The following is a 24,907-nucleotide window of genomic DNA, read 5'->3' as shown; positions in this document are numbered from 1 at the left end:
TTTGTTTGTGCGTCAGTGTAAATGTTGATGTGGAAGTTAGAAAATAACTTTTAGGACTTATCTCTTTTTTCACTGGTTTCTGGGGATCAAACTATTCTGTGAGGCTTGTACATTAGAAGGTGGTGACACACGCCTTTAACACCAGCACTTGGGAGGCAGAAGCAAGTAGATCTCTGAGTTTGGAGCCAGCCTGGTCTATAGAGAATTCCAGGATAGCCAGGGCTACATAGAAAAACCCATCTTGAACCCGCTCCCCCCCCCAAAAAAAATCTTTTACCTTCCTACTGGCCCCGTGTTTGCTCTTTCCTCGATTGTGGTGATACAAATTTGGGTCTTCATGCTTTTTCAGTAAGTATTTTGCTGATTGAACTCTCTCTCCAGCCCTAATTAAATACTTTCATTTTCATCAAAAAGGAGGACCAATCAAAAAGCGATTTAGACTGGTCTGTGTCTTTGTTAAAAAAAACAATGTTGTAGAGATATAATTCACTTACCATACAGTCTGCTTATTTATAGTGTGCAGTGTTAGTTCTTAGTGTCTTCATAGAGTTTGTAAACCATTGCTTCATTCAGCTCGATTATTCCACAAAATCCATGTAGCTGTCACTTCTAACAAGTTCCTCTATCCATCCCAGCTGTAGTCTGTCATTAATTTTTTCACTGTAGATTTTTATTAATTTGTTCTTTACCAGTTTTGTGAATATATATAATGCATTCTGTTTGCTCTCATCCACACCCTCTCCTATATCCTTTTTCTCTACAAGCCCCTCTTCCCACATTCATGTCTTTTTGTTTTATTTTTTGACTTAATGAACTTAACCTAGGCCATGTGTGCGATCATGAGTTTGGAATCGTCTATTGGAGATTTGTCTTCTCAGCAGCAACCACGAATTTTTCTGATTGTGAAATTGCCTACTTTGGACATTCTATGTAAATGGAATCATAAAGGGTGTGATTTTTTCATGTGTTTGGCTTGTTTCACTTAGCATACTGTTTCTGAGATTCATTTGTCCGTATTTCTAGAATAATCCTGTCTCAGTGCAGCATAGGATTATTACTCATCACATTTATCCATCTCACCATCTGTCCCTCCCTTCTTTTTCTCCCTGCTTTCTCCCCATTTGTCCTCCAGGTTCTGAATTTATATATCCTTTAGTTTCTTTAGTTTCAAACTGTCTGGTATTGCTTTTTTTTTTTTAGTTCTAGTTCCATATTCCTAGAAGAGAGTATCTGATAGACTTGCTTGAGTCAGTCATCATCCCTAGTCCTATCACTTTTCTCCACAGGAATGGATTCATTCACTATAAATCTGACTGTTAAAAGTGGACCTCTCTGTGGGATTAGAGGATAATTTTACAAAGAAAGTATTGGACATACAACACCCCCCCCAAATTAGCAACTGCTGTTGATACTCTTTTGCTGTGTCCTGATATTTTCTAAGAAATGTGACAGTTATTCTTCTGCTTTCACAACTGATGCCTACCAATGTTTTGCTTATTTGAACTTTTCATTTTGGTTTCTGGATATATAATAGAGTGGAAGGATCCAAGAGGTCATCTTAAGAAACACTATACGTGCATTAATTTATGAATTCTTTATCATTTTCATGTGCAGCACCTCATTTGGTTTTCAGAGCAGGTAGTTTCACCCTGTAGGTGGTGGTAGGGCTTCAGATGAATTATAAATTTTCTGTCCCAAGAATCTTTTCAATTACTTTTTATATGACTCTAGTTGCTGAAATACAGTGGAATATATACCAAGGTCTCTTTCATAGGTTTGCTATCATCATGTGCTATATTGGAAAACAATAGGTCCTTATTAGTATTGTAAGGGTACTTATTTTATGATATTGATCTTTATAAAATCACATACTTTTTAAAGACTGGGTTATCAAATGGCATTGACTTGACATGCTTTAAGCCAAAAGGTTTATTTTTAATTTTGAGCCTTTCAAAGGGTAACTGTGCCTGGCTGTTCTTTGCAGCCTGTTAATAGGATTAATGGAGGCTTGAGAAAAAAGCCCTAATGCTTTTCCTGATTTTTCCTGCTGTAAATTTTAATATAAGAAGACTACTGATTGCCTTTCTAAAATGTTGCTATTCTTCTGGTGATTGCAAAGCAATTTATAGGTAAAAGGTACTCCATAAACACTAAGGAATATGTGTAATATATATGTGTGTATATGTGAATTAATTTTAGAAATGTCATGTCCTATTTAAATGTGATCCAAATCTTAAAAAGAGATTTGCTGATTTAGTATATAACTTCTTTATTTTTAACAGCAAAAGCATTTATAGTAATTGTTGTGAAACATTTTATAGCATTTTGTTTGGTTGTACAAATGTTAAAAAACAAAGAGTTTAGCTGTTTCTTTTTATTCTTAGGAATTTTTCTTAACAGTTGTATTTTAAAACCAATTTTGTTTTTTTGTTTTTTTTTTTGGTTTTTCGAGACAGGGTTTCTCTGTGGCTTTGGAGCCTGTCCTGGAACTAGCTCTGTAGACCAGGCTGGTGTCGAACTCACAGAGATCCGCCTGTCTCTGCCTCCCGAGTGCTGGGATTAAAGGCGTGCGCCACCATCGCCTGGCTAAAACCAATTTTCCCAATCATGTTGCTCCACATTTGTAAAACTCCATCCTTTTACAGTAAATCTAAATTATTGATTTCCTCATACAGGAAAGATTTCTAAGGTGTGGTAATGGGATAAAGCACTTGTCAAATATTACTTTAGAATTTATTTTTTATTAATGTTTAACTTGTCTGAAGTTTCTGTTGTGTGTTTTTAAGGATGAGGAACAAGAACAGATCCCTGAGTTGCCAGATCCAAACTTAGATATGGGCATTTTGCCCAGAGAGATCCGGAAACTGGTAGAGCGGAGAAAACAAGTCAAACAGCTAATGAAACAGCAAGATTTAAATTCGGACCTTGTTCTTCAGGTAAATCTTTTCACTGCAGCATGTTTGCTTGACAGTTTCACTTTTTATCACTTGGTTATTGAGGAGTGGGATTAATAGTATGGTGTGCTTGTTTTATTTTGGATACTAATCATTCAGATGCACTAGACTGCCTGAGAATTGAAGTCTTCTCTAGCTGCTAAGGCCATATCTGAGCAAGATCTTACAGAATCTTGGGAAATCGGTAGTCTATGTACTTCCTTCTAAGAGAGTAGGGCAAGATGAATCTGGGGAGACAGATTGAGTATTAAGTATTCCCCTTACCCCTGGATATTGAAAGTTTCTCCCTCTTATTGTGATCTAGAAAGATATCCAATGTAATGCTTAAGCATCTATAGATACTGTTGTTTATCTTTTGTCATTTTGTTGGTCTGCAGTATGACATCCGACAGAAGGCTTTGAAGCTCACGGCAAACAGTATGTATGGTTGTCTGGGATTTTCCTACAGCAGATTTTATGCCAAACCACTGGCTGCCTTGGTGACATGCAAAGGAAGGGAGGTAAATGGCAAAATAAAATTCACATCAATAAATGTGTAAATATATGCTGCAATATGGGAGAACTGAGTTTATTACCTGGTTTTTACAGCTTGAAATATTTCTTGTTTAGAATAAGTTTGAGACAAATAGGCACTTGATTAAGAATTTGTCAGTTCTGCACGTGTGTATGCAGTTATTGAATGTCTATATGCCAGGCCTCCTCTAGGCAATAAAGATTGAGTGTGAAACATTATGTAAAGCTTGTATTTGACCCAGACTTGTGGGGTGAATGGGACGAAAGTAGAGTACCTGAGTTGAAGAGAGGATAGTTTGGGAAAACAACTGAATAAGTATAGAACTATTTAGGATGAGTATAATAGAAGTAACATTCTTCTGATAATTCAGATGGTGGCAACCTTGAGAATGTCTGGAGGCTAGCTTAGATTTAGATTGGATTAGTCATGCTAACATAGGAGCTAATTTTTATTGTTTTAATGGATAATTTACTGTGTAATATGAGAGCAATTTAGAATTCAGGAGAATAGCAGTAGATTCTTATATTTTTTTTAATAAGAGGGAGAAAACAAAGAACGGGATCAAAAACTCTGTCTTCTGTGTGTTGTCTTTGAGTAATAAATCTCTAGGCATTTTCAATAAGTTATTGGGCATATGAATCCAGAATTCTAGGTCTATGTCACAGCTGGAGTTACATACTGACTTGAGGATGACAGATGATAGACCAATTACCATTAAATACTTTCCACTTTATAAACATTTAAGTTAATCTGCTTTAATGCTTTGTGTAGAGGTTTTTATTTTTATAATCTGTAAAAACATGGTTATATTAAACATTTAATTCAAGTACATTAAGATACTGATTTCTTGCATTGAATTTAAGGTTTCTTAGTTGAAACATAGTTCACAGTGCTCATACTGAGCATCTGGACTCAAACTCTAGAGTCATGATTGGCAAGCTATCATATTGGCAAATCCCAACCTGTTATCTGTGTTTTATAACTAAGGTTTTATTGAAATGGAGCCAAGTTCATTCATTTATGTAGTAGAGTTGAGTAGTCAGGATGAAGTCTTCTGTGGCCTGAAAAGCTTAAAATGCTTGTTACTTGGTACTTTCAGGACAACTTAAGAGGGAAATGATTTTTATGTGTGCTATCCATATATAATAGCCTCTAAACACAGGTGCTGGTAAACATTTTTTATTTGGTTATTCCTGATTAGACGAGGAACTGGATTTTTACATTTATTTAGTTGTAATTAAAATGAATTTAAACGTGAATAGGTAACATGTGGAGAGTGACTACCGTATTGACAAGTAAATATCCAGTTGTGACATGAAGCACACATCATGATATTTCAAGTCATTTTGCTCTTGTTTTGTCTCAGAGATGTGGGTTAGGACACAGAGGAAAAGAACAAGGCATGTATTGAATAATGATGGTGTGTTAAGAGCTGTTTTGTGCATTATTATATCAAAAATACTTAAGAGTCCTTTAGCATATAATAGCATTCTGTTTTGTAGATGAGGCTACCTTGAATTGAATCCGCGTTTTCCTGATTCTAAGTCTTTTACTGTATTTGTGTTCACCTTTAAAGGATAGTTTTTGCAAGTGTAGTTCTGCTTTGTCTTCATCCTTATTCCTGGACAGTCATTCTTTCCAATATCAATTATTGCATAACATGGACCTTTTATTTTCTTTTTTACATAAGAAATATATAGATATTTTTAGGGGCTAGTTGAAATGAAAGAAAGATGTTTTTGGATTCTTAGGCTAAGTTTACCTCAAAATTATGTAAATTTTGTTTCTGTATATATATCCAGTGGCTTCTGATAGAATACCATCTTATTTTTGTATTAGGAAATGCACTCACTATGCCCCAACTGGGTGATAATACATAGGTTGACTATTGAGATTGGATCAAGGTTACTCTTAAGTTTCTCACGAGAGGCAATAGTTGACAATTTACTCCCTTGGAGTGTGCCTCTTGCTGTTGAGAAATCCCTGTTGTTACATTTTCTGCATTGGCTCAGAAATCCACAAGCTTAAAAGGGCACCGTTGATAATGATAAGCCCCAAATTTGTCCAATGATCTCTCCAACTCCCCTAATCCATTGTATTTTAGGGGCAGTATTTTCTTTTAGCTAGATTTTTAATAAGGAATTTAAAACTCAAATTTTACTTTTTGTTGTTCAACATATAACAATAACAGAACTAAGCTAAATTTTTACTTTTTGTTTTATAAAATATAGCAATTATATATAATAAGTAAAATATAAAACATCCGTACTTACTTCACTAAAAAAGAATTTCAGAAAAATTTAGAAATAAATCATGGATTCAAAGTCTTAGTTTCTGTTTTCTCCGTTTTCATTTTCATCTGTCTTCTTTCCTATATACAATACCTTCTTCAGTTGTAGTTATGTCCTTACTGCCAATTCTTAGTTTGGAAGATCCGAAGATCTCTGTAGAAGTTATTTACTAAAATAATAATGATTGTTAAAATATTGGTAGTAGTTAGTAACACTGACAGATAAATAGTCTAGTGAAAAATCTGTTTTATTTTGCCATCATTTTCCTATATACTGTGGAGTCTTTTGTTTTTAAAGATTTTTATTCATGTTTTGAAACAGAATATGACCATATACCATAGGCTGACCTTGAACACAAGATTTTTAAGTGCTATAATTGCAGGCATACACCTGTCAAGCATTTCTTAATTGTTAAAGAGGTAGGAGGGGTGAATTTGAGATTTTAGAATACTTTTGCATCTTAATAAACTGGTGTTTTGGTCATAAGGTAGAGAGGGACAAAGTAATGCAACAACCTGAAGATCTTGCAAGGTTTTTGCATTTAAACTTCCTGTTTAAATTAAAATTAAAGTTCATATAGAAATGAGAAGGGATCCTGGTAACATGCCTTTGAAAAGATTATAAGGGTTTTCATTTCAATATGGATTAATGCACAGTCTGGGGAGTCATAAAATTTTGTGTTTTGGTATGACCTTGATGTCCTCCCTCCCATATTATTTTTAAGTAGATTTTATGTGTGCTGAGTTTTGTTGGAATCATGCAGATTTGCCTTTGGTGGCCTGTTAATTTCTGTTATGTAATATGGTTGCTAGAATACTTAAGTAATTTCTAATTGTACTTTTAAAAACAGGTTTATAATAAAAGTATTTATGTCAAATGGGCATCAGTATTGTCTTCTTACATGTTTTATCTTTCATACTTCATCCCTTCTCACTTCAACTATCCCATAATTTTTAATTGCTTGATATTAGAGGAATTAGTTGCTGTTGAAAGAATTTTATGTAGGAACCTCACAGTATACTAGTTATTTAAAAATAATTAAGTGAGCATTTCCAGGGAAGAAATATAGAAACTTCATTTATAGACACTTAGATGTTAATATGTAACAATACCATCTGTATTTGTTCTTATTCTCAATGTGTGTATGAAGCGGCATAAAAAGAGAAATTGGGCAAACCTGAGTGGTAACACTGAGTGGGCACAAATATTTAAACCATGAAGACAACTATCAAATGTCAAATATCTGCTGTAGTAATTGAAGTGATTGTTCACTAGATGGCGATAGACACCCTAAGATCATTAATCAATTAAAGATATTCTGTGAACAATAATGTAAAGGCCATTTAGTGTCTTAAATATCTTCATATTTTAGATTCTTACTACTTTTGAAAATACTAAATAAAGGCTAAAAGAGATCCAAAGGATTGTAATAGTCTAATAGATTTAGTGTTTAAAATGATGATTTTTACATTGTAAGTTTTATTGATAAGAACAATCATTTAATTTATATTAGCTAATTTTTCCATTAGGTGAATAAATCATATCTCTGATCACGGAGACACATAACTTTCTGAGTAATAGTACCACAGGTAACTTGAAAGAAAATTGGAAATGTTATGATATGTGATTTTGCCTCTCTAAATACTTTTTTTTCTTAAATTGAGGAATTTAAAACATTTTTAAATGATTTCTAAGCAAACTCATTGTGTAATTGTTAACATAACAGAGATATTTGTCCTTATAAAATAATCAGTACTTACTCATTAATTTGTTTCTGCCTTCTTTTATATCTGTGTTCTTGAGGAAACAACTTTCGGTCTGGATTTCTGATTGCAATTTCAAATAGTGTGTTCAGGAGTTGACCATGCATTTTTATTTTACCCTCCTGTAGGTTGAGTCATTGCCAGCCTGTTTTCCCAACCAGTTGTAGAAGATCTTGTTTTCAGTTGTATTCAGAACTGAAATCTGTGCAATTTAGAACATGTATCCAAATCATTGTATGCAAACATTACCATTGTAGGATGAATAATAAAAACCCAGAGACAGATATTTGGGTTCAACCTGAAGATCAGAAAAACAAAGCAGCCAATCACTAGAGAGACTGTTTAGGCTGGGCTGTCTGAATTCCCGTGATTGAAGGAGTGCTAGTGAGGAGTCCTTGAGAACGGTACTGGCCAAGGCTTTTGCCTTTGTTGCTTGTTTGTGATGAAAGAGGATCTTTTAATTATTAAGAGTTCTTTGCCTTTACTTGGAAATAAGTGGATATTTCAGTTTTCGAATATTTTTCATTAAAAATACCTGTTTTTTATTTTTTTCGAGACGGTGTTTTCTGAGACAGGAGTGCTTATCTATGGAGATAGCTTCTGGGTTAAGGATGGGGCCATGTGTCCACTTCTTTCAGCCCTTGTACCCCATCTGGTGCAGACCTGTGCAGGCCCTATGCATGCTGCCACAGGCTCTGTGAGTTCATGTGTGTTGCTTATGTTGATTTAGAGGGCCTTGTTTTCTTTGTTGTTTTTTTCTACCCTCACCTGTCTTCCATCCTCTGTGCTTCGTACCCCGTCTCTACCTCCTGTTTCCCAGGGTTCCCTGAGACCTGAAGGGAGGAATTTAATGAGATAATCCCTTATAGGTTCCATGGTCTCTCACTCTCTGCATAATGTCTGGCTGTGGGTCTTTATGTTTGTTCCCATCTGCTGCAGGAAGAAGCTTCTTTGATGGTGGTTGAGGACGACACTGCTCCACACGTATAGAAGGATGTTGTTAGGAGGCACCTTCTCTTATGATGGCTAAGCAAGGCACTGATCTATGCGTATAGCAGTATGTTGTCAGGAGTTACTTTATTGCTACCTTCTTTTAGAACAGCAGTATTTGGTTTTACCCTAGGTCCTAGGCTGTCAATGTCAGGTATAGGTTCTATCTTTTGGAGTGGGCCTTAAGTCAAATCAGATATTGGTTGGTTACTTCCAGTCTTTGTGCCATCGTTGCACTAGCTTATCTTGCAGGCAGGACACCATTGTAGATCAAAGGGTTTGTGACTGGGTCTGATTTCTCTTTTGTTAGTGTCCAGAGTACCTTCCTGTACCAAAGATGCTAGCACCTGTGAGTGAAAGCTCTGTGTAGGCACTATTTCACTTCCCCATATTCTATGAGTTCAACTTCTCCACATTCAGTGAGTTGTATAGGCGTTATCTTCAGCAGTGGGGCCTTCCCATCCGCTTATAGAGAGCAACTTATAGTCTTGACAATAGCCTGGGTTGTTTGGTATTCCAATGGGACCCATTTGGCCAAAAATTCAATTAGATGTAATTCAGTTCCATACTGGAGGCTTCATTTAGTGACAAGTGCTAGCCATTTGGAGCTCTGTCTCCATTATTTGGTGATTTAATTTAGATCACCTTCATATATGTTTATATTTTAGAAACTTCGGCATTATATTTCTATACAATCTATTTTTTTTTTTTTTGGTTTTTTTCGAGACAGGGTTTCTCTGTGGCTTTGGAGCCTGTCCTGGAACTAGCTCTGTAGACCTATTAAATGGCCCATAATTTTAGTTGGCCCTCTCTGTATTTTCTCTCTCGTCTTCCTCGTCTCTCCCCCTCTTCCATTTGATCCTCTACTTCCAGCTCCCCTCCCCATTCATCCATAACCATTTATTCTAATTTCCTTTTTTTAAGGGAGATCTCTTTCTCCCTCACCCTGCCTGGACCCTTACTCTATACCTAGCCTCTAGTTCTACAGATTGTAGCTTGGTTATTCATCATTGCATATCCTGTTTGTCTTTCTGGATCTGGGTTACCTTACTCGGTGATTTTTTTTCTAGTTCCATCCATTTTCCTGCAAATTTCATTTTTAATGGCCAAATAATACTCCATTGATTTTCTTTACCTATTCTTCTGTTGAGGGACATCTAGATTGTTTCCAGTTTCTAGCTGTTACGAATTGAGCAGCAATGACAATGGTTGAGTAAGTGTCTCTGTGGCAGAATGAAGCTTCCTTTGTGTATATGCCAAAGAGTTGTATAGCTGGGTCTTGAAGTAGACCAATTCCTATCTTACTGAGGAACCACCACACTGATTTTTGTAGTGGCTGTATAAGTTTGCATTTCCATCGGCAATGAATAAGTATTCCCTTTACTTGCATATCCTCACTAATGTGAGCTGTCACTTATGTTATTGAGTTTGGCCGTTCCCAGTGGTGTGAGATGAAATCTCAAAGTACTTTTATTTCTATTTACCTGGTTATTAAGGATGTTGAATATTTCTTTAAGTGTTTCTCAGACATTTGAGTTTTCTTTCCTTTTTTATACCCTATTTTTTAATGTGGTAATTTCTTTTCTTACTACCTAGATTTTGGAGTTCTTTATATATTTTGGATATTAGCCCTTTATAGGATAGGTACTTGGTAAAAATATTTTTCCATTCTGTAGACTGTTGTATTGTCAGAAAGACAGTGACCTTTGTGGTACAGAAGCTTCTTAGTTTCATGAGGTTCCATTTGTTAATTGTTGATATTATTGCCTGTGTTAATAGTCTTCTGTTCTGAAAGTCTTTTCTCGTCACTGAGTTCAAGGCTATTCCCTACTTCTACTAGGTCCAGTGTATCTGGTTTCATGTTGAGGTCTTTGATCTACTTGTACTTGAGTTTTGTGCAAGGTGATAAATATGGGTCTATGTACATTCTTCTACATTTATTTGTTTTGTTTTGTTTTTTGTTTTTTTGAGACAGGGTTTCTCTGTGGCTTTGGAGCCTGTCCTGGAACTAGCTCTGTAGACCAGGCTGGTCTCGAACTCACAGAGATCCGCCTGCCTCTGCCTCCCGAGTGCTGGGATTAAAGGCGTGCGCCACCATCACCCGGCTTCTTCTACATTTAAACATCCAATTTGACGAGTACAATTTACTGAAGATGCTGTTATTTTTCCAGTGTGTACTTCTGCCTTCTTTATAAAAATTAGGACTCTATAGGTTTGTGGATTTATGTCTGGGTCTTCAGTTCAATTCTGTGGATCAATGTGTCTGCTTTTTTGCCAATACCATGCAGTTTTTATTGCTGTGGCTCTGAAGCAGTTTTTGAGGTTGGAGTTGGTGATACTTCCAGCAATTCTTTAATTGCTCAGTATTTTTTTTTTTTTAGCTATTAAGGGTTTTTTGTTTTTTTGTATGAATCTGAGAATTGCCCCTCTTAGTTATATGAAGAATTGTATTGTAATTTTGATGTGGATTGCATTGAATCTGTAGATTACTTTTGGTAAGGTGGCTAATTTTATTATATTAATCCTACTACTCCATAAGCTTGGGCGATCTTATTATCTTCTGATATCTCCTTCAGTTTCTTTTTTCAATGTCTTAAAGTTTTTATCATAGAAGTCTTTCACTTGCTTGGTTAGAGTTGCCTCAAGATATTTTATGTTATTTGTGGCTATTTTGTTTCCCTGATTTCTTTCTCAGTTCTATTGTCATTTGTATATTGGAGGGCTACTGAATTTTTGAGTTAATTTTGTATATAGCTACTTTGCTGAAAGTGTTTATTAATTGTAGGTGTTGCCTGGTGGTATTTTTAGGGGCACTTATGTATATATCATCTACAAATAATTGTACTTTGATTTCTTCCTTTCCAATTTGTAGCCCCTTGATTTTTTTTCATATTTCTGTTGTCTTGTTTCTTTAGCTAAGCTTCAAGTGCTATATTGAATAGGTGTGGAAAGAGTGGACAACCTTGTCTTGTTCCTGATTTTAGTGGAATTGCTTTGAGTTTCTCTTCATTTAATTAATTCAATGTTTGTTATAGGCTTTCTGTTAAACTGACTTTATTATGTTTAGTTATGTCTCTTGTGTCTCTGATCTCTCCAGGACTTTTATCATTAAGGGGTACTGGATTTTGTCAAAGGCCCCTCTCCTCACTTCTTTGAGATAGGATCTTAATATGTAGCTTAAGCAAGCCGAACTTATTCTTCAGCCTATATTGACTATCTCCTGTCTCTGCTTTCTTGCTATTAGGATTAAAAGTATGTGATACTATCATTGTCTTAACTTTATCCAAGATATCGAATTCCCAAGTTCTTATTTCTTTTATTTTTTTGTTACAAGCAGGATTATAGTAGATAATGTGACATGTATAAGATTTTATTTACCATAATAAGCTAAATTCTGTCAAATAGCTAACTAAGTTCACATGTTTGACAAGACCCACAACACAATTCCTTCTCTGTCACAGGTTCAGATGGTAATCTAGAGATTGATATGCAGTTTTGTCTTTGAAATTTGTTGTTTATTTTTCAAGGATTTTGCACTTATCATGTATTTATAAATATACTCACATAATTCTTATTATTCCATGTTTTTGTCAACACTTGTTATTATTTGGGCTTTGTTTACTTGGTTTTGTTATTGGGTCTCTCTGGGTACCCCACACTGCTGTTTTTCCCAGAGCAATCTTGAAATTGCCATCCTCTTAACCTTAGTCCCTTAAGCACTAGAATTACAAACTTGTGCTACCATACCTAGATAGAATTTTTTGGGGGGGGTTTCAAGGCAGGGTTTCTCTGTGTAGCCCTGGCTGTTCTGGAACTAGACCAGGCTGGCCTCAAACTCACGAGAGATCCACCTGCCTCAGCCTCGCAAGTGCCGAGATTAAAGGCATGTGCCACCAAGGCCTGGCCAAATTTTTATTTTAAGCCAGTCTCATTAGTGTTAAGTGTTATCATGTGATTTTAATTTTTGTTTCCTTAATTAAGAGTTGGATCTCTTTTCATGTTTAGTTCTTTTTTTTATTGAATTGCCTATATGAACACAGATGTCTTATTTTGTTTCATTGTAGGTCTCTTACTGTTTCTTAGGTATTCAAAAACTGAATCACATTTGGTTATTTGTATTAAAATTAGTCTGGCTTGTTCTTGCTGCTTTTTTATGGTCTTTCACTGTGAAGAAACATCTTTTTTTAACACCATATATTTGTTATTTTTCTTTTCACTTTCTAAGCTTATTTTGTATTTTTTTTTTTTGGATTTTTCGAGACAGGGTTTCTCTGTGGTTTTGGAGCCTGTCCTGGAACTAGCTCTTGTAGACCAGGCTGGTCTCGAACTCACAGAGATCCGCCTGCCTCTGCCTCCCGAGTGCTGGGATTAAAGGCGTGCGCCACCACCGCCCGGCTCTAAGCTTATTTTGAAAATACGTTTTTGTCCTCCAAAGACAAATATTGTCCTAATTTTTTCTAAATATTGCAAAACTTGGCCTTTTTTATTTAGATCTTTAGTCTTGCTGGAGATTGTTTTGAGGATAACTTAGTGATCTAATTATATTTGTCTGGTTTCTTCTTTGTGGCTCTATTGGACTTATTTCTGTATTCCAGGGATTGGCAGACCTATTTGCCTATTTTTTTAAAAAATAAAATTTTATTGGGGCGCAATCATACTCATTTATCTTTAACTGTATTTATATCAAACTTTGGAATTGAGTAATTGCCACAAAGCCTAAAATATATATTATTTACCATTGTACAGAAAAATTTTGCCATCTTCTGTGGCAAAAGATAATTTTTTTGTAATATAAGAGTGACTCATTTCAAACATAGTCAGGCATGATTGGTGAAAATATAGGAAATTATACTGAAGGTATTAAAAAGGAAGAAAATCAATCTTTTGGTCATAAGAAATTACAGATGCTGTAGGCTCTTTAAATATAGCCTGAAGTGAAATTATAGCCTTAAAAATGTATGTTTTGTCACCTAGAATACAGCAGATTGGGGCATTTTCTTGCTGGACCAGACCCATGGAAGCTAAAGGTGGTAGAAGGAAGAGTTCTTATTCTGTCTTCAGAATTGTAATAGCTACTGTTAAGAGTCCTTTTGACATTCTTGTTAACATTTTGACTTTTTAAAGATTTATTTGTAATTGTGTGTGTGTGTGTGTTTGTGTGTGTGTAGGAGGAGGAGAAGGAGAGGCTCATTTGCACAGGTTCCAATGCAGGCAATGTCAAATATCCCTGGGATTAATAGGTAGTTGTGAGTCACTTGACGTGGGTACTGGAACCAAACTGAGGTCCTCTTCAAGAGTAGTATCAACTCTTAACTGCCGAGCCAGTCCCCATTTTCATTTTATTTTAGGACAGTCTTATAATTAGCACGTGCTCGTCTGAGATTTGGTATGTATCCCAGGCTGCCTTATAGTGCCTCCCCAGGGTTAAGTATTAACAGATACATGGCACTGTGCCTAGTTCTTGATTTTAAAAAGGAAAAAAACAAGCCTGGTGGTGATGGCACAAGCCTTTAATCCCAGCACTTGGGAGGCAGAGGCAGGTAGATCTCTGTGAGTTTGAGGCCAGCCTTGTCTACAGAGTGAGTTTCAAAGCTACAGAGAAACCCTGTCTTGAAAAACAAAATCAATACAAAACAAAACAAAAACAAAACTATTAGGTTAATATGAGAATTTCTTTGAGAGCTAAAATGAAGGCTTAGTGCACTTTTGTAGATTATAATTCATGTTATGAAAATAGTATTTTTTGATGATTATAGGTTGCTCTTCATGTTTGAAGTTGTTTGCATTATAAAATTCAAAGACAGAGAAATTTGTTTTTGGCATATTTTAGGGATGTTAGGTTCTATATTCTTTGCAGTTCTCTAGAACTGATGATATATATTGTCGGGACTTTTTTCTTTTTACTCTACTAGTTAGTTCAGAATCTGTGGTAATCTATATGAAATGCAGTACAAGTAAGTGTCCTTAGCCTGAACTTGTCTAGGTTCTTATGTACAGTTCAATTTTGTAGAAATAATCGTCTGCCATCAAATAAGTGCTGTCTTCACTGCGGGTCGTTTGTATTGGTATATTGTTCTAAACCTTTGCTTTTTTCCTTGCTGTATCCTTTCTAAAAATTGGTGTTTAGAAATTTTGCTAAATGTTGCTAAATGTCAAGTTGAGAAGAGGAAGCTCTTTGAAAACACTCCCTGAGAGTCTAGTACAGATTATGACAGCTTAGATTTTTAATAATGTGTGAGAATTTAGTGACAAAAATTAGAGTAAATCTGTTTGGTTGTAGCTCAGTGGTCGTATGTTTACCTTGCTTATTCAAGTCCCTTCCTTCAACCTCCATAACTGCAAACAAAACAAAGGCATTGCATTTTTATATAAACTTATTGCAATAAACAGTATACACTTAAACATAACTAATACATATATATTAGTCTCTGATATAACACAACATTGCGTTTATAGAAATAAATAAGTGGGCTACACTTAGGTTTCATTTAAAACAATCCCTATAATTTAAAACACTGAGTACTTCTTTCAAAGTAGCCCAATAAAGAAAAAAATGAGTCAATACAAACGTAGCATGACTTTCTTTCTTTTTTTTTTTTTTTTTTTGGTTAGTAATAGTTAGAAATCAGCACCTCTAGTTATTCATTAATTTTAAAGATCAAGTCTAGGAGATTACAAGCTGCACACATGTGGGAAGAGAAAGACTGGTTTGAACCTTATCTGACTGAGGTCACCTGTGCAATAGAGCTGTTTTTGTGAACGTAAGAAGGCTTCATCAAGAAGACCACTTAGGAACTTTCTCATATATTTCTTTTGCATTTAGTTAAGTTTTTCATAATTTCTACATAATTGTCTGACCTGAGCTTTGAAGAATTCAGGCATGGGCCCATATGCCAGTATCTTTATCAGAAAAGGTGGATCCTTCTTCTACTGCCAACTGATTCCAATGTATTAATGCATGGTCTTAGCTTTCTAGTTGTGGTTGGCCTCTCCAGGCTTTCATTCATGAATTTTATATATTCTCAGTTGAAATTGTGCCCTTTCCCAACTATATATTGGATTTTCTATCATTAGATTTCAGTCTACATGTGTTTGTGTCCTACCTATTCCACGTCCCATGCAGGGATCCTTGTTTGTCTTCACTCTTAGGTCATGTTCATCTTTGTGCTTCTGCAATTATAGATGGGTTGATATGGAGGTGATACTTTTTTATGTAGAGTCTTGATATTTTTTTTTTGATTTTTCGAGACAGGGTTTCTCCGTAGCTTTTGGTTTCTGTCCTGGAACTAGCTCTTGTAGACCAGGCTGGCCTCGAACTCACAGAGATCCGCCTGCCTCTGCCTCCCTAGTGCTGGGATTAAAGGCGTGCGCCACCACTGCCCGGCTAGAGTCTTGATATTTAAGCCTATTTTGAGTTTATAAGAATAGCCAGGATACTCAGTACAAGAAAATGGGTACCTTGTACATTTGTAGTAAGTAGTTTTATTTGAGAAGGCACAAATGAAATACTTTTGCTATGATATTTTGACCTTAGAATTACAGAAAACATTTGGACTGTGAATATGCGTAAGAGAGAAATAGTATCATACTGGCTGCATGTCATTGTTACTGATCCCTGAGATTAAATTTTGTTACATTGACTCGAATCACATAGATCATGACCGTTGAAATCTCTTTCTTTCTTCTCCAATCTTCTTTAGAATGAATGACTCTGTTAACTTAAATTCATCCCATTTTCTGCATATGTGAACATTTTATTTCAGCCTATTTTGGTCTATGTTTCTTTTTCACAAGCTGTGTGTTATTTGACAGGTGTTCTAAAGCTCCTTGCTTTGGCAGCAAACCAAGATGACAGAGCAGTAATGATTTCAAAAGTGCTGTTCTCTCCTTGTTAACAGACAAAAAGAAAAGTGTGAAGTTATTAACCACTGTTCACCAGTGGCATGGAAACTGGAGTAGAGTTAATTATCTGTTTCTATAGTCAGTCTGTATAGGCTATTTCCTGACTAATATTATTTAGAAAAGAGGGAGTGACATAGATGTTTTTCTCTCCCATACCCCCTCTTCTTTTCACAAGTTTATTTAAATCAAAGTAAAAAAATTTCTGAAAATCCGCAGTATTGATCTTTGATTCCACATAGGCTTTTCTTTCCTTATTTGTCATGTAAGATTTATGAATGACATGATAACACCCAATAACCTTAAGGATTTCACATGCCAGGTTATTTGCAACTATAATGTAAATGATATCCTTACACTCTACTTCTGCCACACAGAGTATGTATGTTTATTACTAATTGGAAGAACTTACTTTAGGCAGCCTGTACTGTCTGATGACTTTAACTGCTTTTTCGCAATAGTGTAATCAGACCCATTTAAAGTATCTCCATGTTAACAAAACAAACTTATTGTGCTTATAACTCATGACTGGCTGATTGAGCAGATACTACCAGACTATTTTTTCACTGGGCAGTATAAGCCTGTGCTGTTTTGCCAGATCATAAATAGTGTTTTAGAAAGCAGTGAGAGTTTTGTTGTTGTTGTTGTTGTTGTTGTTGTTGTTGTTGTTGTGTGTGTGTGTGTGTGTGTGTGTGTGTGTGTGTGTGTGTAAGTGGTTTGAATTTAAGCCAGAGATCCCTGGGCCTATATAGTCATTCTTTTTGTAATTTTATACTTCCTTTCACATTCAGTGCTAACATTGATTTGTACAGCTGTTCTTGTTTCCTTTTTATTACTTCTTGTGGTTGAATTGACTTGAATGTCTTTTAAACTTAAATGTGGTAGAATCTCTAAATCTAAAATTTCCCTTAGAGAGTTCCCTCCTCTTTTAAAAAGCAATGTGAAGTAGACTGTAATAGTAATGTGAATCCCTGTTCATATTTTTTAAAGAACAGCAAAGCACAAGTGCTTTCCAGAAATGGCTTATTTGCTGTCTTTGGAATTCTTCTCATTGCTAAGTTTTTATATATTTAGGGGTGGCAATTACCTATTTTATTGCCTTTTTTAATACTTAAAATAAGGTTTGTATTTTCAGGCTAGTGATGAAATTTATGTGCCTTAATGCTAAATGCTGACTGAGGACAGAACTGGAGCAAGGATATTAAGTTTCTTTCATAGTTTGAAGTGTCAGACATTTGTCTATATTTATTTCAGGGGCCCTTTGCTACTGCCAACATAGAAACAAGTTACATTTTCAGCCCCCTGTAGGAAGGTAGTGTGTTTTCCCATGGAAAAGAGTGATAGTTGCTGTGAGGAATATGTGCATAGTCTATTAATAATGTACATTGTTCTTGAGGCCATATGTCATATTTTTAAACACTGTTATACAGGGTAGAGCACATGTTCTATTTCTGCTGGACTTTGTGGCACAATACAATGGTCAGATGGTAATTTCATCATAGGAAAAAAATCTTGATATTTCTTTTTTAATAGTGTTCTGACTGGGGAAATAATTTATTTTCAGAAGGAGGACTTAGAGTAGATGGATATACTTAATTCAGTTGCTCGTTATTGCCTTATAGTCAGAAATTCTTGAAGTAATATTTACTGAATGTATATCACTTGAGAAATGGAGACAAATGACATTACTTGTGACCCACAGGCATGAGATAAAACAAGAGCAAGAGCTTTGGAGACTAGACTCATAATAACTTAATAATAAACAAGAGAAGGATTTTTATTTATTTGCATAGGCACAAAAATCCAAACAAATGTACTCAAGGAATTCGTGGAATAGATATCTAGGGTACTACACTAGCCCATTCATTTGCATGGTGGGACTTTGAGCAAGTGATTCAGCCTCTGCATTTTCTTTTGTCAGTGGGGGATAGGTGAGCATGATTATTTTATAGTAGGCTGCAGGTGCAAAGTATTTTATTTTAGTGTAGTTCATTGTCTTGTTTCTCATGGAAACCCAGAGGAAGCAATCACACAGGATATTGAACACCTACTAGGTGATAGACTTGTGTTGGTGTTGGAAAGACAGTGGTAAATTTTAAGTATTCAAGATTAATGGCCAAATGTACATTTATGCAACTGAAGAAAAAAGATGCAAAGAAAAGAAACATAAATGCTAATGGCAATGGCCCATAGCATTGAATGAAAAATTAAAGGATTTGTGATCCCAGGGTATTTGAGCTGAGATTTAGAGTGTGGATCAAAGTGAACTAAGTGAAAATTTTTACGAACAAACATTACAGGATGAGAGATACCATGTGTAAGATCCTGTGGTGGATTGGAAGCATGGCTGAGTTAGAAGGTTAAGAGTCGAGGGGTGTATCAGAAGCTTCTTCTTGCAGTAGATGGGAATTAACACAAGAACCCACAAAGTGTGTGATGTGCAGAGAGAAAGCCTTTGGAGCACTGAACCCTAAATAGGTTTTGTCAAAGCCTTCCCCCTTAAGGCTTAGGGATCTGTGTCGAAGAGCAAGCAGAAAGATTGTTGGGTGGTGAATGACTCCAAGGATATAGCATCTTCCAGATATACCAGGACTGATAATGAACTCACAGAGACTGTAAGCACACACATATAGACGAGACAAAGTTCCAGGACAGAGAAGAGAAAACAGACACAAAGTCCCACCCCTAACCAAGAAGTTACTGGTAATGATACTCGCTGGGAAAGAGAAAATCAGTGTTCTCCAATGGTGGGATACTGGGTATATCAACCACACTCCAGGACAAACTTCATGCCCAGGAGTAGTTGGATAACACAAAATGAAATCCATGGTGTGTGTGTGTGTGTGTGTGTGTGTGTGTGTGTGTGTGTGTGTGCTGGGCTTTTTGTTTGTTTTTTTGGCATTTTTTAATCTTAGTTTTTGTGTTGACTTATTTTTTTAAGAGAGAGAGTTGGGTGGGTAGGGAGGTGGCATGGACATCTGAGGAACTAGAGGAGGAGGCAACACAATCAAATATATTTATGAAAATTTTTAAATAAAAAATAGTAGAGCAAGGGGCTGGAGAGATGCCTCAGTGGTTAAGCACACTGGCTGCTCTTGGAGAAGAGGTTAATTCCCAGGACTCATATGGTTGTTTACTACAATCTCTGACTTCTGTTCCTGGGGATACCATGTCTTCTTGGTGGGCACTCCAAGTAATTGATTCACAGACATACATGCAGGCAATGCACACATCTACATAAAATAAAAATCTAAAAAAGACCAAAGGAGGGAAAACTAATTAGTAGACTGTTATCAGAATATTCTATGCAACATACATTAGTAACTTCACTGGAATGAGAACAGTTGGTGGGGAAAAGAATATAAGAGATATATAAGAAAAACAACCAGTAAAAAAATGATGTTCAGGTCTTGTTTAGGCAGCCATGTTGATGAGACTTCCCTGGTGTAGCCAACCTCTCTGACATTTATAGAGACAATCTTGCAGCAAACTTCTTGTTCTTCTGACTCTTACAATCTTTCTGCAATGCCTTTGAGCTTTAGTTGCAGGAATTGTGTTGTAGATATGTCATTTGAGACTGAGTACTACATGATGTCTTGTTTTCCGTATTTTGAGTCCTTGGGGTTTTCTGTAATGGTCTCCATTCTAAGAGAAGCTTCTTTGAGGATGTAAATGTAACAACAAACAAAAAGAGTCCACAGATTTTTGAGACCAAGGGGATATTAGGAGGAGTAGGGGGAGGGAAAGAAAATGAAGAAATGATATCAATTATAATTTCAAAACTAAACTCTATAAATGTCAAAGGCTTGGTGACTGAGATATAGAGTTTAGGGTAGAATAGATTATTAAGGTCAGCTCCTGGCTTTTTGCAGGTAATTGGTAGGACTGAAGTACTGATGATCAAGTTTAGGACATGACAAAGGAACAATGACTTTGAACATGTTAAATTTCAAGAAATATTGTTATTTTAATTGACATAATTATATATACTTTTTGAGTACAATATGACATTTCAATATAATATATAACAACCAGGGCAAGACTGTTGGCATTCTCAGTACTGTAGATATTTATTATTTGTGTTGTCAACATTCCAAATTCTTTACTAGGTAGTTTGGAACATTCAATTAATTCTTGTCAACCATATTACCCTACTGTGCTGTAGAATGTTAGAATTTATTCCACCTGACCAATTGTATTCTGTAATGGACATGTTAATTTGCAGTGTCAAGGTATAAGTTTGGGACTCAGGGATATGTGTAAACTGAGACTGCTTTTCTGTTTCCCAGCTACCCAGACCCAAATAATCACACAGAAATTACATTAATTACAACATGGTTTGGCCAATAGCTTAGCCTTATTCCTAACTAGCTCTTACATCGTAAATGAACTCATTTCTCTTAATCTGTATATCACTGTGAGGCTGTGACCTACCGGTAAGGTTCTGGTGTTCTCCTTCGGCAGCTATGTGGTGTCTCTTTTACTCTGTCTACTCTCTATACATCTCTGTTTGGATTTCCCGTCTAGCTTTATTCTGCCCTGCTATAGGCCAAAACAGATTCTTCATTAACCAGTAGTAATAAAATATATTCACAGCATACAGAGGAGAATCCTACATCAGATATTTAGAAAGAAATAATTGATAAAATTATTTTTTTTGGAAAAAAACAAAGGAAAGTGGGTATAAAACTTAGGCATTAGGGTCCACAACTTGGTGATGTTGGAGGGAGGGCTTAGAATTAAGCTGTATATAAAAATACAGCCAGAGAAGGGTTAAAGTAAGTCAAGGAAGAATGTTTCATGGGGGTAGGTAGTGATTAGTTGTCACAGAGAAGCAGCGTTGATTGCTTTGAAAAATGTCCACCAAATTAGGGACAGGGCTATGATAGATATCTTCTTGTTAGTGCTTCAGTTTGATGGGAGTCATGACAGTGAAGCTGAATTGCTGTACTAAGAGATTAGAAGTTTTGGCTTATGCCTAAGAAGTTTGAGTGAGGGAAAGTTGTAGAGCAAATTAACTGTTGGGCTGAGTTGAAATCCAGGCTCTGCCCCACAGGCCTCAGACACCCTCCTCTTTTACTCAACACCTTCTCTGTCCAGGCTCTGCTTCTTCCTGGGTTGGTTTAGAACTACTGATGAACTATTTAACCTCTCTGAGCCTCAACTTCCATTTTTAATAAGGGTAACTTAATACCCATTGGGGTTGTTGAAGAATTAAATGAGTTAATGCCTTAAGGTTCTATTACTATGATAAAACACCATGACCAAAAACAGTTTAGGGAAGAAAGGGTTTGTTTCAGCTTATAATTGTTGTCTGTTAAGAGGGAAGACAGATCAGGAACCTAGAGGCAGGAACAATTTGAGAGACTACGGAGGAGTACTGACTGCTTTAATGGCTTGCTTCCTCATGTCTTGCTTAGCTTGCTTTCTTAGACAGCCCAGGACCATTCAAAGGTGGTAGCAACCCAGTCAGCTGGGTACTCCCACATCAATCTTCATGAAAAGGAGCTGAAGTAAAAAAGGTTTTTTTATTAGGCTGTTTTATAACTTGGACTATGGATCTAAAGATGACAGGAACTAACTGTGCTTATTAAAGGAGCTGAGTTGATTAATTATGGTCTCTTTCCATACCTATAGCAGCATTACTGTATATTATAGAACTTTAGAGGTGGATGATTTAATGTGTAAATGCCACCTAGTTTTTGGCTTTTACTTTTGGTAGGCATAGACTGTCAACTAGACATAGAGGAAAGTCATCTGATCTTTGAGACAAGGCTGCTTAAATCAATTAGTATTTGAAAATTCTCACTTAATAGAGATTATTGATAGAGATTCTTTGCTTTCTGGATCTTCTTTGAAGCTTTTGGCTGTTATTTTTTTCTATTATAGATCTCTCTAGGTAGCCCAGGTTTCCCCAAAGTCATAATCTTCCTGCTTCAACCTCTCAAATACTGGGTATATGCTACCATACTTGACTATCACTGTCTTCATGTTTGTCTGTTTGAATTTACATGTGCCAACAAAAGAGTAGTAGTGGGAAACTTCTTCAAATTAATGTTGTTGTTGTAATCATACTTTGGGCATCTTTGCTAGCACATGATATGTCATTTATTCTTTGAGAAGTGTGTAAGCCATTTATTAGTTACTAATTTGAACCACTGTAGTTATGTGGAGGTGGTATTAGCAGGTAAAAAATAGAGTAATAGTCAGGTATTATGCTATTGCTTCCTTGATTGTTCTTTTTTATTTTTGGAATGTAGTAGTTCTCCCCCTCACCTCAATGTGGCCCTTGATTTATATTTGGTGGCAGTTATGATAAACTCAAAAATAGAATTAAGATCCGGTCTCCCCCTCCATTTATAATAGTATTTTAATAGTTAAATTAAGAATAATAATAACTGAAATAACTTTAGCATTTGATCTTTATCTGATACCATTTTAAGTGTTTTACACTAACAATAAAACACTACTAAGATAAATAAACTGAGTCCAGAATCCCTTCTATTTGTACAAAATGTAGAAGTCATTTCATTGTGAGATTCATGAAAAATAGTTTTTTTGTTATTTAAAAAATGTGGTTTCTATTCACTGAAGCTTGTGGAGGTGGAGGAAAAGTTTCACTTATTAAGTGAATTGCACTGAACTGAGAAAATCTGTATGGGTATAGGATGTTTTTACCTGCCCCTTTCATGAAAGCTTTATCCTGATCCTAATGATAGAAACCAGTTCTTAATTGTGTTATATCTGGATTTGATTATGATACCATTTAATTGGGGCTTTGTGCTATTAACTCTTATTTTTTATTTTTAATTATTTTATTATTGAGAGAGAGACACACACATAGAACCCATGTGCCATGGTGCTCTTGTAGAGGTCTACCATGGCTTCCAGGGATCAAACTCAGGCCATCAAGTTTTCACAGCATGTGATTTTACCTGCTGAGTTATCTCTCTGGCCCTAACACCATTTTAAAGAGGAGGAAACCTGAAAGTGTAGGTGTTTTGTCCAAAGTCCCAGTGCTAGTGAATAATGGAACTATGGTTTAATTTATTTGAGACAGCATTTCTCTGTGCTGCCTTGGCTATCCTGGAACTCACCAGACCAGGCTGACCTAGAGTTTACAGAAATCTACCTGCCTCTGCCTTCCAAGTGCTGGGATTAAATGCATGTGCCACCACTGCCCAGGCAGTTGATTCATTCTTAACTGCCATGCTATATTGGTTGTGTTTTCTTAGAGTTTATCTATGTCAGAGGTGTTAGAATGTTGGAAGAAATAGTGTCATGTATTCACAGTGCTGGCAGCCATTTTTGTTGTTTTTTAAAAAGGGTGTGGGTTGTATTAGCATGTGTCATCCTCGATCAGTTAATATTTACTATTACTTTATAGATCCTCCCCCCCGAGATTGATTGTTTTTATTTCCTTTGATGCCAATTATAAGGAAAACTGAAGGATTATAATTAATGAAGCCTTGAAATGGAATTCTTACAGGAACAAAGATTGGGAAAGGATACAAAGGGTGAAAAGATGAGGGAAGTGGAGGAATGCTTCCTTCTGTTACATTATGTCTTCAGGAATTAAATGCCATCATTGATGTTCACACCTGAAATCTTGAAGGCTTCAGGAACATTTGTTTTTGTAGCTTGTTTGTGGCGTGCTTTAGCTAATATAATGGTGAAGGTCACAGTTTGTTTGCCTTAAGCAGAATAAACAAATGTATCCAGAAAATTTATTCATGTAATCTTTGCTTGATGAGCAGAAGCAAGAGGAGTTGTTTAAAACAAATGAAGGAGATAAAAACTCCCCTAACTTTTATTTACCAATCAGATTGCAAAGGAAAAAAATAGCCTATTTTTAGACTGAGGCTCCAATTATGCTAAGTCTTGAAGATAATTAAACAGTCTGACACAAAAGAGCGTGGTGACGCAAGTTTGTGTGGTGAAATTTCAAGACACTCACTGACTTTTAAGGATTCAACAGTGAATATTAAGCTCCTAAAGTGTTTGTTGCCTGGAAAATAGTGCTTTATTCTTTTACTGCAGTGTAATAAAGTGTACCTGTGTGATAATTTGTTTCTATCTCTGTCATCTATCCCTCTGTCCTATCTTTGACCTCTTAATGTGTTAAAGCTACCAAGTCATGTTCTTTCTTGCTAATAGGGCCTGCTGCCTTCCTGTCTTTACCATTCTAATTTTTCTTAATGTTCTACATAGTAGAGTTCCAGGTTTTTCTAATTAGTTTTTTTAGATTAATTATATGCCTTTTTTATTAGAAAAGATGTATTGAATATGGAGGAATGTTGCCAGAATGTATTGAAAATGGCAAAAGAAACAGTGTATGGGGTCCGTTTTGTAATGACTTACAGCTACAGTCATGTGATCACTGATATAGTAGAAGGTATTTTGAAAGAAAAAAGAAAAAAACAAAGAAATAATGAAGTACTTTCATTTACATTATCAGAAGTGTCATGAAAAATACATAAATTCTAGCCTTGAATC

General features: G+C 35.7%; 1 protein-coding gene across 1 annotated transcript in view; it reads left to right on the top strand.

The window, feature by feature from the left end:
* Pola1 (DNA polymerase alpha 1, catalytic subunit) overlaps positions 1–24,907 on the top strand; it is a 318,206-nt gene that overhangs the window by 55,564 nt on the left and 237,735 nt on the right. The window contains exons 25-26 of the mRNA XM_005370712.3: positions 2,787–2,936; positions 3,332–3,454. Coding sequence (XP_005370769.1) covers positions 2,787–2,936; positions 3,332–3,454 — 273 coding nt within the window. The remainder of the gene's footprint in view (positions 1–2,786; positions 2,937–3,331; positions 3,455–24,907) is intronic.

This window comes from Microtus ochrogaster, unplaced genomic scaffold, assembly GCF_000317375.1.
Source record: "Microtus ochrogaster isolate Prairie Vole_2 unplaced genomic scaffold, MicOch1.0 UNK86, whole genome shotgun sequence".
Taxonomy (NCBI): domain Eukaryota; kingdom Metazoa; phylum Chordata; class Mammalia; order Rodentia; family Cricetidae; genus Microtus; species Microtus ochrogaster.
The sequence above is the reverse complement of the archived record's forward strand: the minus strand, read 5'-3'. Positions and strand labels throughout refer to the sequence as shown.